This window comes from Peromyscus leucopus, chromosome 3 (assembly GCF_004664715.2).
Source record: "Peromyscus leucopus breed LL Stock chromosome 3, UCI_PerLeu_2.1, whole genome shotgun sequence".
Taxonomy (NCBI): Eukaryota; Metazoa; Chordata; class Mammalia; order Rodentia; family Cricetidae; genus Peromyscus; species Peromyscus leucopus.
The window spans coordinates 57426312-57440173 of NC_051065.1; the positions used below are offsets into that span (position 1 = coordinate 57426312).

The window sequence follows — 13862 nt, forward strand, 5'->3', positions numbered from 1 at the left end:
CTCCTTCAGAGTCATGGTCTTCCATTCTGCGCTTCCTCACTACTATAGATGCAAATGTTTTCAGTGTTCCAGATTTGCATGTCCTATTTCTTTAAAACATTCCCATGCTACACAGGTATTTATTATTGCACGGATCTTGTGCCACAGGCAAGTGGAAATATTATTACTGTTTCAGAGGAGAAGATGGTGACCTCGAGATGTTGTGGTTTACTCAGATCTCAGTGAAGGAGATAAAAACTAGGATTGTTGGCAGGGTGAGGAAGGCAACACTGGAGGGTGGGTGCTAAGCCTGATGCCCTGGCTCTTGGACATCCTGTCCTGTGTTTTCTCCCCAAATATTTCTTCTGCCACACTATCCTCAACGAGTCCAGCTTTCCTCAGGAAGACTTGAAGTGTCATATTTTTGTAAGGTGCTCATCTGTTCTGTTAAAGAACACAGTAAAAAAATGAATTTCAGTCAAAATCTTTTTATCCCCGTACATTTTTGTGCCACAGATACCTAAATGGCCTGGAACTGGCCATGTCGATCAGATTAGCCTTGAGTATTAAAATATCACCATATGAGTTCACAGAGAGCTACCTATCACTACAAATGTAAAATGTTGTCTTTTAAAGGGATGAGAGTACAGCTCAGTGGTATACCCAGTGGCAGAGTGCAGGCCCAGCATTTGCTAGACCTTAGATTCTATTTCCTGTACCACAATAAACAAACAAGTGAAATTTAAGAGCCCAGGTTTGTTTCAGACATCTAGATTTATCTATACCTTCATAACATTTTTCTCATGGAAATCAAATAGGAATTTCTGCCACCTCCTTCTATCTCTTCAATCCAACCATAACTAAAATTTGACTTAATAATGGTATCTGAAATTAATTTTAATTTTTAATGCAATGCATAACATCTGATTTTGTAGTGCATATTAAATGCCAGAATCCTTTTATATCCCAAGAGTTTTAAACTGCTTTCTGTTAATTAAGCTTTTTATTTTGAAGTAATTGTGGATGCAGATGCCTCTGTAAGAAATGAAATGGAAATTCCACATACTCTTTACCTGGCTTCTCTCAGCCTGCACTATTGCTATGGTGATAACAGCACGGACATGTGCAGCCAAGCTATAGAGTACTGCCGTCCCCACAGAGACCCCCATGCTGTCCTTTAGGAGCCCTGTCCACTTTCTACTCCATCCCTCCCACGGTAACCTTGGTAGCTGCTGACTTTTCCAGTCTCTCCGTTTTTTTTTTTTTTTTTTTTTAATGCTACACCTATGGAGCTGTGCAGTATACAGCATTTTGCTGCCATGCTTCTGTCTCTTTTCTCTGCGTATTGCTGGGGAGTAAACACAGGCAATTAAGCATGCAAGGCTGTTTCCCTGCCACTGAGCCCTGCGTGTCCAGCCTGGATGGACATTTTTCAAAGAATTGGGCAGAATTCTTTGGAGCTTCAAGTGTGTTGTGTGTAACAACAGCTTGTTCCTTTGTGTTACTGGCTAGTATTCCCTGATGGCTGTACTTCATTTAATCACTCGCTAGTTGAAGGAAATTCACCCTGTTTCCAATTGGGAGATAGTTACAAAATAAAAAAATAAAAGTAAACTTCTGTAGGCATTCATTTACAGATTTTTATATGAGCAAGTCTTAGTTTTTCTGGAATAAATGCCTAAAGGCACAGTTGCTCAGTCATATTGTAGTTTGGTTTGATTCAATTTGCTTTTTTGTTTGTTTTGTCTCTTTTAGAGACAGAGTCTCATGTAGCTCAGACTAGCCTCAGACTCGTTTTATAACCAAGGCTGGCCTTGAACTCCTGATCTACCTGCCTCTGCCTCCCAGTTTTAAGGAATTGTCAAACTGTTCTCCAAAATGGCTGTACCATTTACCATTCCCACCAGGAGCAGATGAACAATCATTTCCTCCAGGTCTTCGCCTACATTTGGTGTCGACACCATTTTTTTATTGTGTCTTACTGAGAAGGTCTGTAATAGCAGACAGAGCATTACCCTTAAACTTGCCTACCAGCTAATGATGGATGTCTTTGTTTGCGTGTGCTTGTTTCTGTCTGTCTGCTTTGCTGAAATGCCTGTGCTGACCAGGTTACTTGCATTTTATCATTATTTCCAGTTTCTTATGTATTCTAGATGCTTGCCCTTTGTGAGAGGCATGGTTTGTAAGGATCCTTTCTCCATCTGTAACTTGTCTCTTCCTCCTGACAGTCTTTGAAGAAGAAAAACTTTTTATCTTGATGAGGTTCGTTTTTATCTGTTTCCTTCTCATAATCATAATTCCATCATCCACTTTAAGAACCCTTGCCCTAAACTATATCCCAGAGATGCTTTCTATCATGATGTTTTTTCCTGAAAGTTTTTAGGTTTTACATTTAAGTCCACGGTAGATTTTGAACTGCTTTTATGTAGAGGTGGCTGACTTAGATGAAGATTAGCTTTCTAATTTAGGGGTATCTGACTCTGTGGCATCTTCATCTTTGTCAGCAGTCAGGAGGATATTTATGTGGGTTTATTTCCAGGTCTCTGGTTTGCTCCCTTGATCTGTTCGTGTAGCCCTTTGCCAATACCGCAGTCTTGATTAATGTAGCTGCACAGTACACTGGATACTTGGAATTGGTTAGCCTCCTTATTCCCATTCTGTTTCTCTTTACAACATTATTTTAACTCTTCTCATTTCTTTGCTTTTCCATATAAACTTTAGAATAATTTTCTTCACTTTTATAAGAGGCTGATTTTTGTTTTGGGTGGGGTTTTTTTTGGGGGGGGCGGCAGGTGAGGCGGTTTCTCTGTGTATCAGCTCTAGCTGTCCTGGAACACTTTGTAAACCATGCTGGCCTCGAACTCACAGAGATCCACCTGCCTCTGCCTCCTGAGTGCTGGGATTAAAGGCGTGCACCACCACCGCCCAGCAAAAAGGGCTGATTTTTTAATAGGAATTATTTATCAATTTGGAGAGAACAACTTGACTACATTGAGAACTATAGATCAGTTTTCTGTTTCTGTGGATTTGCCTGTTCTGGCCATTCATGTAGGTGGAGTTGTATAGTATGTGGCCAGTTGTGTTTGCCTCCTTTAACATAGTGTGTGTGTGTGTGTGTGTGTGTGTGTGTGTGTGTGTGTGTGTGTTCAAGGTTTATCCATGCCACGCACATGTCAACACTGCATTCCTTTGTATTGCCAAATACCGTTCTGTTGGACAGGTCTTCTGTGTTGTCTCTCTCTACTCATCACTTGATGGACATTTGGATTACTCATACTTTTTGGCCATGGTGTGTCTAGGAACATCAATATATGCAAGTTTTTGTGTACATGTGTTTCTAGTTCTCTTGGATAGATGTTGAGGAACTGAATTCCTGGTCATATGATACTTTCTTTTTTCTCTGAGAGCATACCAAACTCTACCTTACCGTCAGTAGTACAGGAGGTCTGTGTCCTCTCCCCAACTCACCATCACTTTGTCCGTCATCTTGATTATGTCCACCATCATGGCATGAAGGATTTTAAAAATCGAGTGATTTTAATTTGTATGTTCCTGATGACAGATGTTGATGAACAACCTTTTGTGTGCTTATTGGCACTTGTATATTTCCTATGAAAAAATGTCTATTCTGATCATCTGCTCATTTTAAAACTGGTTATTTTTCCACATTATAAGTTCTTTTGTTTATTCTGGATACTAGACTCTTAACAGAAATATGATTTTCAGATGTATGCTCCCATGCTGTGGGTTGTCTGGGGTTTTTGTGGGACTTAGCTGGAGGAATAAATTACATCTACCCTTCTTTCCTAGAAGCAAAAATCTCTCAAACTAGTTTTGTAATAGCTTTTGGAAGGGCCAAAGCATGTCTTATTGCTTCAAGCTCCCAAGTACTTTATAGTCAGTGTGGAGAAAAATCCTATTCTAGCATTTGGTTGTGTGTGTGTTTCACATTTAGCCATGAATCAGCTTCAGGGAGAGACCTTTAATGTTTACATTTCCATGTATTTTTGTGACTTAGCTCTCTGGTGTACAAAACTTGTGGGTTATATGCTAAGATGTACAGCCTGTCAACCTCTGGGGCTATCAAGGCCTACAGGAGCCCTAAACACATCATTGTGCCCAAAGGTTGTCATTGCTGTAGGTGAAAATGTTGAGGAGTCCCGCTTAAGAAAACACTGAGAGGGCCATAAAGCCCAAGCTGCAGAGACACGTCGTCTCCCCTGTGGATGGTTTTAAGCTCTGCAGCCAGAGCCATGGAAATAGGCAGGATGAGTAAGCAGTTCCCATTGCTAGGCTAACTAGGTGAGCCTTTACTCTTTTCTTATAAAAACAGTGGTCAATTTGAATTAATCACACACACACACACACACACACGCACACACACACACACACAAAACACACACAAAATCAAGAATTCTGTGGCGTGTCATGTCTGTGGCATGTCTTCTGGTCTCTTCCTTCTTCCTGAAAGGCTCTTTTGTCTCTGTACTCCTGACTCCACTCCTCACAGAAGCCTGAGCCCTGGCGCACAGCTGGGGCTGACATCAGGATTATGGGGAACGTACAGCATTTCCTTTGTTTCATAGGTGCCTAGGTGTTTCTTTCCAGCCCCCACCGCTGGGGACTGTGCCAGAGGGGCCTGACTTCTGAGGCCCCCTTGCATTTTGCTCAGTCCCAGCAGCAGGCAGGACCGTGTGTTCCAGGCACCTCTCTGGGTCTTGGTTCTGCAGCTCCACAGGCTTCATTAAGGACACTCTAAACCAGGCTTTTCCTGCATGGGTCTCATCTTTCATGAGCGCTGCTGCATTGTTCTCTCGCCTCGGTTTTCAATCTAATTCAGTTGTCTGCGGCTTTCCAAATCCTGTACCCTCCTCCACTTGGTCTTTTCTAGCATGATTTTTATTTTTGTGGATGTCACCTTCCTTTTGTTACATCTACACAACTAATCATTTCCTTTTCTTCCTTCGTCTCTCCTTTTCCTGATTATTCGATAATAGTTTTGATCTTAAGCACTCAAGCTCATTACAGACTACATGCGCTTCATTTTCATTTGGTATTTGATTTGTCTCTTACGTCAAAGGAAGGAATGTATGTGAAAAGCTTTTACAAACCAGAAAGCTGTAGACCCACGTAGAACTGATCTGGTTAACAAAGGACCACTGTGCCGCCTCTTTTCACGCTTCCTGCTCCTTCTGAGCCAAAAGAACTTCTCCATAGAGGAGGGAAATATTGAAGAAAAAATAAAGCCGTGGAGCTGTCTCTTAGCAACTGAATTCCTGCCTTATAAATCTTACCCTCTCTAGATTACTGCTGCTCAAAATCATTTGCTTTTGTTACATGCTCAGTACAAATAACGTTATTAAATTATAGGAACACAATGGGGAAAAAAATCAAAGCAGTGAGTCACTCCGTGAATCGATTGTACTCTGTCTTTGCACAAGGCTGCTGATAGAGTTGGGTTGTTTCTTTCTCTTGATTCAAATAGTGGAACTCTGATTAGATATCTTTCATTGCAACTTCAGTGGTAAACAAGGTAGAAGCTAAATATCACCTTAGGCGTTTCTAGGTTGCCTGAGTCGATGGCTCATACGTGTACTCTGTAACATAATTATGTATCAATTAAGTTGTATATCATTTAAAGGAAATCAGAAGATCGGATATATGAAACACAAGCCAAAGCAGGATGTGATTAGTTACATTATAAAATAACTTTTCTCTAAGGACTTTCCAAACAGCAGGGTTTTGTAGTGTATTTCATCCAGCTAGTGTATTTCTAGTGTCTCCCACTAGAACACAGGAATAAAGATTGTGTGTGTGGATGTGCACAGATAAATAGCCCTGGGCTTTCTGTAGACGAAGGTAGATAAGGCAGTCTAGTCGGTGATATATGCCTTGTGAGAGGCGAGCTGCTTGCTGTGGAGGGAGGGAGGGAGGGAGGGAAAGGCCACACTTCGTGCTGGGGAAGCCAGAGCAGGGACTGTAGAAATGAAGGTTAGTGGAGCTCAAGGTGAGCCATGAAGACCCGCTGGAAGTCAGCAAGCTGCTGCCTTCTTCCCAGCTAGAGCTGGGAACTCAAATTCAGTATTGGGCAGTGGACAGTCACTCAGCTTTTATTTTGCTTTGTTTGGCTTTTTAATTAGTTTGATTTAGGAAAATTTGGCAATAATACTGGATTTCAAAAAGTCTTAAAAGATTAGTTCTCTAATAGCTTTTCAGGCTCCTTTGGTATAAAAGACATGTTTGTAAATAAATGGCCTATGAAGTTCCTCCATTTCCAGTCATTTTGTTGCAATTAGATGGAGTAAGACAAAGAACTCATTTGCCACACCACTATAAAATGCCTGATAAAATGCCACTTCTCATACTGACTCAAATCATTTACAAGGGCCAGGGCAGTCCTCTTTCGGTCTCCCTTCTCCAGCCGAAGCAGTATAGAAACCCTCCACTCTCTTTTTCCCTCATACCTGGAGAAGAGTGGATGTCTATAAAGAAAAGCCTTTTGTTACTAGCCCTCTTAGATCTGTTCATAATTTTGCCAGGTAACTGTAGAAACGCAGAGGTTTTTGTTTTTCTGCCTCTTCCTTTAGTCAGGAGGAAAAGCAAATGATGGTAGTGAATCCCTTGCCTCTGAGCACTCTGGTGGACGTCTGCTGATGGCAGACGATAGAGTGCTGTGCAAACCTACAGGAAATGGTGATAGTGGAGAGATTCATTTTCAGGACCGGCGTAGAGCGTAGTGGTAAAGCACTTACTTAGTATTCAATCCCCCGCACTGCAGAAATCTTAACAAAGGCTTGCATACATATATAAATGTTAGGTACTTTGTTAGTAGGAACAGTATTAGTTGTGACTACAGTATTTTAATAAGAGATTAAATAAATGGAGCTGCCTGTTGTTTTCCATTCCTCAGGGAACGTGTAGCATCAAAATGATCCTGTGATCTTAGAAGGAACATTCCCTACAGGTTACAATGTTTTTAAACCACAGGACTGTGATTGTCGCTTAGGGTAGACTCCTTGCCTGCCATGCAGGAAGCCTGGGGTTCACTCTCCGCTACCAGTTACAATAAAACACTGGTAGAAAAGCCGGGTGGTTGGGTGGTTCTGTGAGCCATACTAGAAACTGGGAGGTTGGGAATGCTAATCCTCGAATAATTGGTAAGTTGCTGCATTGCTGGGTAAATTGATGAGGGTTTTTTTTTCCTCCCAGTTTTCTAACTAGATTGCCTGAAGCTCCCCTAAATCTAAAGAAGCTGCCACTTCAACCACACACAGTGTAGGAGACACAGGAAGAGACCTGTCACTAGGGCTCTTGTGGCGAGTGTTTTAAGGATAAGACTCTAAGATGCTATACAGCAAACTAATTAGCGTTTTCTTGCAAACCTCGGTGTGTTGACTGGCAAGTCCACACTTGAATGCAGAGCTGCAGCAGTGAAGGGGGATTCAGAAGGACTGATGGTTTCTGCTGTGGAATTCCCGGGCGAGTCTCAGGTCAAAGGGCTTAGTGTAGACATTTAAGGAGTATTTGCTCTTTCTTTCTCTCCCTCCGTATATCCTCCCCACAAAAGGAGAAAAAAGCTTTGACCCAAGAAAGAAAAACCCAAAGCTCCTAAAACAGATTGTATTTGGTTCTTGTCTGGCTCCTGGTGACTTGGGAGGGTCTCTCTTGAGCCAGCTTCAGGCCTCCTTAGCAGCCCCGATTTCTCTCTGGGATTCTGGAATAATACCACTGCACCCTTCCTATCCTGATAGAGAGTGTGCGTCCTAAGATAAAAACAGGCAAAAGTAACAATAATAATTAAAAATAAACCTAAAACAGTGCGTGTTCATTCTGTGATGAATTCATGGTAAAGTTTTAATAACAAATTAAGTATGCTATTATTTTGAAAATACATTTAGGGGTTTAAAACGGGATTTATTTTCCTCTCAGTCTCTGACCCAAACATGAAGAAAAGTTCAGAATAGTGTTTTGAAACAGCAGCCCATTGCCATTTGTCAAAAGCATTACTTTGATCTGAAGTTAGGCTGGATCTCATGGTTTAAAGAGGAGCAAAACTATAGAAATGAGAAATTATTTTGAATGTTTTTCATTTGCCATGTTTAGGTGCAAGATTGAACTTGCCATGTTGAATTAAATCAAACTTCAGCACACTCAGTTTAAAAAATAATAATAATCATAGCCCTGGCTTGAAAGCTAGAATTGAATTCATTTGAAAGCCAGAATGATCGTGGGCCAGTTTTAAAACATGAAAATGCTCCAGACCACCTTGGCTAGAGCTGAGTACTGTAGAACCAGACCATAAAACATGAGGGCTGGGCGTGCTCCACAGCAGTGGGAACCTCGGCACACCAAGGCCGCCGTGAATACTGTTGCCCAGATTGTGTGGTCTGGTTCAGGCTGCAGCATCAGCATGAATAGTGGGATACATGGTCGGGGGAAGGGGAAGGGGAAGCCGCAGAGACAGAGTGGAGTGGAAAGAGTTGCCTGGGCAGCCACAGAGCAGATTTTAGACATTCAAAGATGATAGCTTCTTTCTTCGTCTTCCTCTGGATATCTAACCAAAAGAGGCCATGGGGGCTCTAGGAGGAAGAAGCCCCTGACTCTAGAAGGGTGACACAAGGGAATGCAGACTGTAAATGATCATCTGTATTGCCTGAGGCTGCAATGGCTGGGCCAGTGCACCTGGGCTTAGACTCAGTGGCCCAGAGCATTCCTTGGTTCCGTTTCTTAGCTGATGCCGCATAGTCCACAAGGCTGTTTCCCATGTGTGGTTCTTTTGCCTGGTGTCCCAGGTTCTCTAGTAACAGGACAGTGGAGCTGAGGGGGTCTTGCTCTCAGCCTAGTTTCACAGCCGTGCTCATTTCCAACAGTAAAGCATGTCTAAGATTTGTCTTCTCTTTCTAGGGAACAGTATGACCAAATACATCGAGAAGCTAGAAGAGATTAAAAAAAGTGAGTACCACTCCTGATGGCTTGTGAGGAAGGATGGAGCTCTGTAGTCAGTCGGCTCTCAGCTGGCTGCCACTCTCCGGCTGCCATGTGTGCAGGGCTGTGGGGTCATGTGAGCCTGAGCCTGCAGCACCTGCAGACACGAGGCACCCCATGTCCACTCGGCATATACCCTATGGGGACGGCAGTGTTAGAATGTGGGAACAGTCACAGCCCAAGCTTCTGGTTTCTGGTCCTGCAGGCTTTTGTGGTCTTTTGTTCTAGTGCCCTGTCTTCTTCTTTGATCCATCCCTGAGATAGGGTAATAATAAATCTCTTCATAGTGTTCTTGTAAGTAGTCATCGGCAAATGCTGGTGAAGGACTAAGAGGTCTGAGGAAGCCGACTTGTCCTTAGTCTTCTACATTAGCCGTTCGTTGCCGTCTGTTTTCTTTTAATTAAAACCATATTTCACACAGATCCCTTTTAGAAGCTAATCTTCTGCAGAGATATCTGACTGGTCACTGAATGCATTGCTCTCACAGAGAATCCTCGTTTTTTTTTAAATCTGTGTCCCAAACCAGTCGATATGAAAAGTCCATGTTGAGGCCAGAATTAAAGAAGATGTTTTCTAAGCTAGATTCTCTTTGTGGAAAGTAGGAGAAGCCAGAGTCAGGGTATTTGGCTAATAGGAAGAGACGCACGCACCCCAGTTCAGGATTCGGCTCTGCTAACATGCATTTTCTTGGGAGAGAAATTACGATTCTGAAATACATCAAAACTTTTTTTTTTTTTTTTTTTTTTTTTTTTGACAACAGGCCTTTTAATTAAAAAAGATGGTGTCCCATCTGAATTGCACAGTGTAGGGAAACCCACAGCAAGTGTGGCCTTGGGGCAGCTTTCTACTCTCTGTTTGCTACACTCAACTAGAAGACCTACTTCTATAGACATTTTAGAGAATGTATTTAATATTAAATAATAAATACAATGTCACAGGATTGTTCTCTTTCATTTCACACGATGTCAGTTATATGTCTTTATATAAGATGGATTAAATTTCTGAACTATGAAGGAAAATCTAGTGTACTCACCGACATCGCACTGCCGGAGTCCTCGGTTCGGCACCCAGCCGGGCTGCTTCTGGTTGGGTCTGTGGCCCTTTCACCCCCCTCCCATTTGAAGCTAGATGTCTGCTCACATGCCCTTACCAGGAATTTGTTCCATGCCAGGATCTCTTCCACCCAGATCATCTAAACCTTGCTTGAAAACATTTCTTAAGAGTACAGTGTGGTTTCCAGAGTCCCTAAACTTTAATGGAGACTATCTCCTACAAAGACCTGTTCTTGGAATTGAATCCCTGAAGATAGTCCCTCCTTCCTTCCTTAGAGGTCACGGCTTCCTCTCACCTCCATCGGGCACTTTGTGTCCGTCCCCACAGAAACACTTTAGAATCCAGTTTGGCACCCACATTTTAGAAGCTGTTTCCTGCCCCCATCCCCACCCCATTTTCTGTTGCAAGTGTTCTCCTGGGTCTAAAGGGAGGAGACGCTGCCTGGTTTCTTGACATTCTAGACCCAGCCCTCTGCTGGCCTGACCTCAGATGCCACGTCTGTCTGTGAAAACACAAACCTTGTTCTGTGCCTTTCTTTGATTTGTCTTCCTCTGTGAGTTCAACTTCCTTTTCTTTGCTAATAACACATTTTAACAGAACCCTGAAAATGCAGAAATCCTTTGTAACCTGAACATGCTTTGCACTGTACCTGGGGAACACGATGCTCTCTGCTATTGACCATTGACAAAGCCCATTCTTGGGACCTGGTGATTAGATGATACTAGTTGGACCCAGTGTGAAACATCCTAGATAGTCAGGTCTCTGTCCTTCCAGTAACTCGAGAGAGGCCAACTCAGACCCTGGGCTCACTGGAGAAGCAAAGCTTGATAGTGTGTCTGAGCTGGGATAATGGTTCTTCTCAGAGTCTGAGAGGAGCCGGAGTAGTAGAAGCTCCATTCTTAAAGCTGTGTTCGCTCTTGCGAGGACAGACCGACAGAGCTGTCCAAGTCATCTTTTTATACACTTTAAAACTCTGCGTAAGACTTTGACTTGATCTTTTGTCTCTGGGTAATAATGTCAGAAAGCTCTACCGATGGCTGTCCTCCTAAACCAGAACCAGGTATGTCCCCCAGGCTGCGGTGTGTGGTGGGTCCCGAGGCTTGTACAAAAGCTAGTCTACACGCTACAGCAAAGCTTGCTAGTATGTGGTATCCTTTCTGTTTAGCTACGGGGATTTTAATGTGTACATTTTATACTTACAGGTATTTCAAGCTATGTAACAATACCAAAAGAATACCAATGCGTAGATGTCAAAATTGAAGCTCCTTGAAAGCAATTGGTTTTTCATTGTCTAATTTATTGCTATTTTGATTTACAAAAGTTTTCTTTAGGTGGGCAGGTTGCTGGCAATTTGAGGGAAATACTGTAGCAGCTTGCTTGTATTTCTGAGGACTTCACTCGGCCTGTTGGGATTTGTATCCAGGCACATTTATTAACTGATTTTATCCAGTAGAAGCTGCTCTAAGAACTTTCTAGAAATAATAGTTTATTTGCCAAATTGCTCTCTTCATGACATTTTCAAACAGAGAAGCTTCAATTCCCTGCAAGAAAGAGCTGTAATATATTTAACAGATGGTTAGTTTTTAAGGTATTATTATTTCCTGACTCTAATTATTAAAATATTTGGTAAATCAAGCTTAGATTAGCCTCCAAAGTAACCGTCCAGTTTGTGCTGAGTTTTTTTTTGGGGAATTCATGGAACTGATTAGTAACACCAAGTAAATAATCTTAAACACCTTTAATCCTTTCCTTTGTTGCTAGGAGTCTTGGGTTATGAGACATTCTGTGAAGGCCATGGCAATTATCCAGCTAACCTTTAGTAATTCTGAAATAATGAGGCGGTCTTTAAGGAGTCCTGGGCACCAGTGTAAAAACCATGAACAGGAAGGAAGGATAAAGGCGGGCAGAGTTCAACAATGCAAGCTTTAAAATTAGCTTCATTGTTAGAAAATTTTCAGGAAGTGAGCTTCTGGTGAGAATCTTCAGAGCATATATTAGAAAAGTGAGATTGTCCGGTTTTTAATGTTTGTTGGATATGATATAAAGATGTCTTTTTCACTGTTTGAAGACAAGGTCTTGCTGTTAGTTCAGGCTGGTCTTGAACTCAGGATCCTCCTGCCTCTGTCTCCCAGTTGCTAGGACTGCAGAATGTTCTTCTAGGCCTGGCTGATACAAAGAGCTACTGATGGGCAGCGGTGGCGCACGCCTTTAATCCCAGCACTCGGGAGGCAGAGGCAGGCGGATCTCTGAGTCCGAGGCCAGCCTGGGCTACCGAGTGAGATCTGAAACAGCCAGGACTGACTACACAGAGAAACCCTGTCTCGAAAAACCAAAACCAAACCCACAACAACAAACCAAAGACAACAGAGACAGTGCTGTAACTGTAGAATCGCCCCGCTTGAGTTATATTTCAGAACTATGAAGAGGATGCTGAGTGAGCACACATTATTTCGGCTGGTTGTTATTTTAGCGGATTTTATTTCCTTTCTGGTCAGAACACAAAGCGTAATTTACCATGGAACTGTTGTCACATGAGCGGCTACTGTGGTAGTGTTGTGTTCTGTTGTACAGCAGACCTCCAGAACTTTCATCGTGTGAAACTGACTAGGTTGGTTTCTCTTTAAAGAAACACCCATTAAGTCATGAGGCCCAATCATAACCTTGCACCAGCACACGCACACGCGCACGCGCATGGGGACACACACACACACACACACACACACACACACACACACACACACACACACACACGATGCCTCATGTCTCTGGCATAGTTTACAAGCACAGGGGAAAAGTGATTGCTCTCTTTGAAGTCAGAGTCAGAATATCAGGGCAGAGACGCTTTACCAGCTGTTTGGCCTGAGGCAGCTCAGCTTCTCAAGAGTCTCTGTCATCATCTGTGAAATGTAGACGTTATCCCTTGCTTTGTTCTGAAAGGGATTTGAGGCAGCTCACACGAATGCATGCCACACAGTATGGCTGTAGTGGAGACAGCTTAGTGAAAGGAAAGCTCTTGAGGTGGCCAAGTGTGTGTGTGTGTGTGTGTGTGTGTGTGTGTGTGTGTGTGTGTGCGCGCAAACACCACCTTGCCTAGAGCACACGGTGAAGACCAGATGATGAGTTAAAGTGCACTCATAACTTGAAAGTCACACCATATAACTTGATAACTAGAAAGAATAGCCCAGGGGGCTGGAGAGATGGCTCAGGGGTTAGGAGCACTGGTTGCTCTTCCAGAGGACCTGGGTTCAATTCCAGCACCCACATGGCAGCTCACAACTGTCTGTAACTCCAGTTCCAGGGAATCTGACACCTTTACACCAATGCACATAAAACAAAGTTAAATAAGTTATTAAAGAGAGAGAGAGAGAGAGAGAGAGAGAGAGACCAAAATGAACCCACATAAACGCATGTTGTATTCTGCTTTTTTCAGATTATAGATACAAAAAAGATGAACTTTTCAAGAGACTAAAAGTTACCACTTTTGCCCAGCTGGTAAGTTCAGTGATCTTTTGATTGGAATAGAAGTGAATTGGTGCTGTTCTACGTAAGCACTCTAGGTATCTCTCCGGTCTTTTTGCAAGGAGTGGCTTCAGGCCCTTTCCATTTCACCATAGGGGGTGAATTGGTGTCTATGTGGGTGATGTTCACTAAAGGATGACATGAAGTTTTTCTCTTTAGTAAGGGTTCCATAAAATAAATATATCTACATTCTGTTTTTAATGATTAGATTTGTGGTTTAGGTTTTATTTGACTTTGCATACTTTTATTTAGAATCTAAGATTGTCGATCCTAGATTGTTTGATTTTTTTTTTTTTTTTTTTTTTTTTTGGAACAAGTGGCTGCCT

The 13862-nt window shown here is 42.5% G+C and overlaps 1 protein-coding gene across 2 annotated transcripts in view; it reads left to right on the forward strand.

Moving 5' to 3' along the window:
* The window catches only part of Cep41 (centrosomal protein 41), a 46880-nt gene that overhangs the window by 20226 nt on the left and 12792 nt on the right, over positions 1-13862 (forward strand). For both annotated transcript variants that reach the window (XM_028866170.2, XM_037203676.1), the window contains exons 3-4: positions 8884-8931; positions 13448-13509. In XM_028866170.2, the coding sequence (XP_028722003.1) occupies positions 8884-8931; positions 13448-13509 (110 nt within the window). The remainder of the gene's footprint in view (positions 1-8883; positions 8932-13447; positions 13510-13862) is intronic.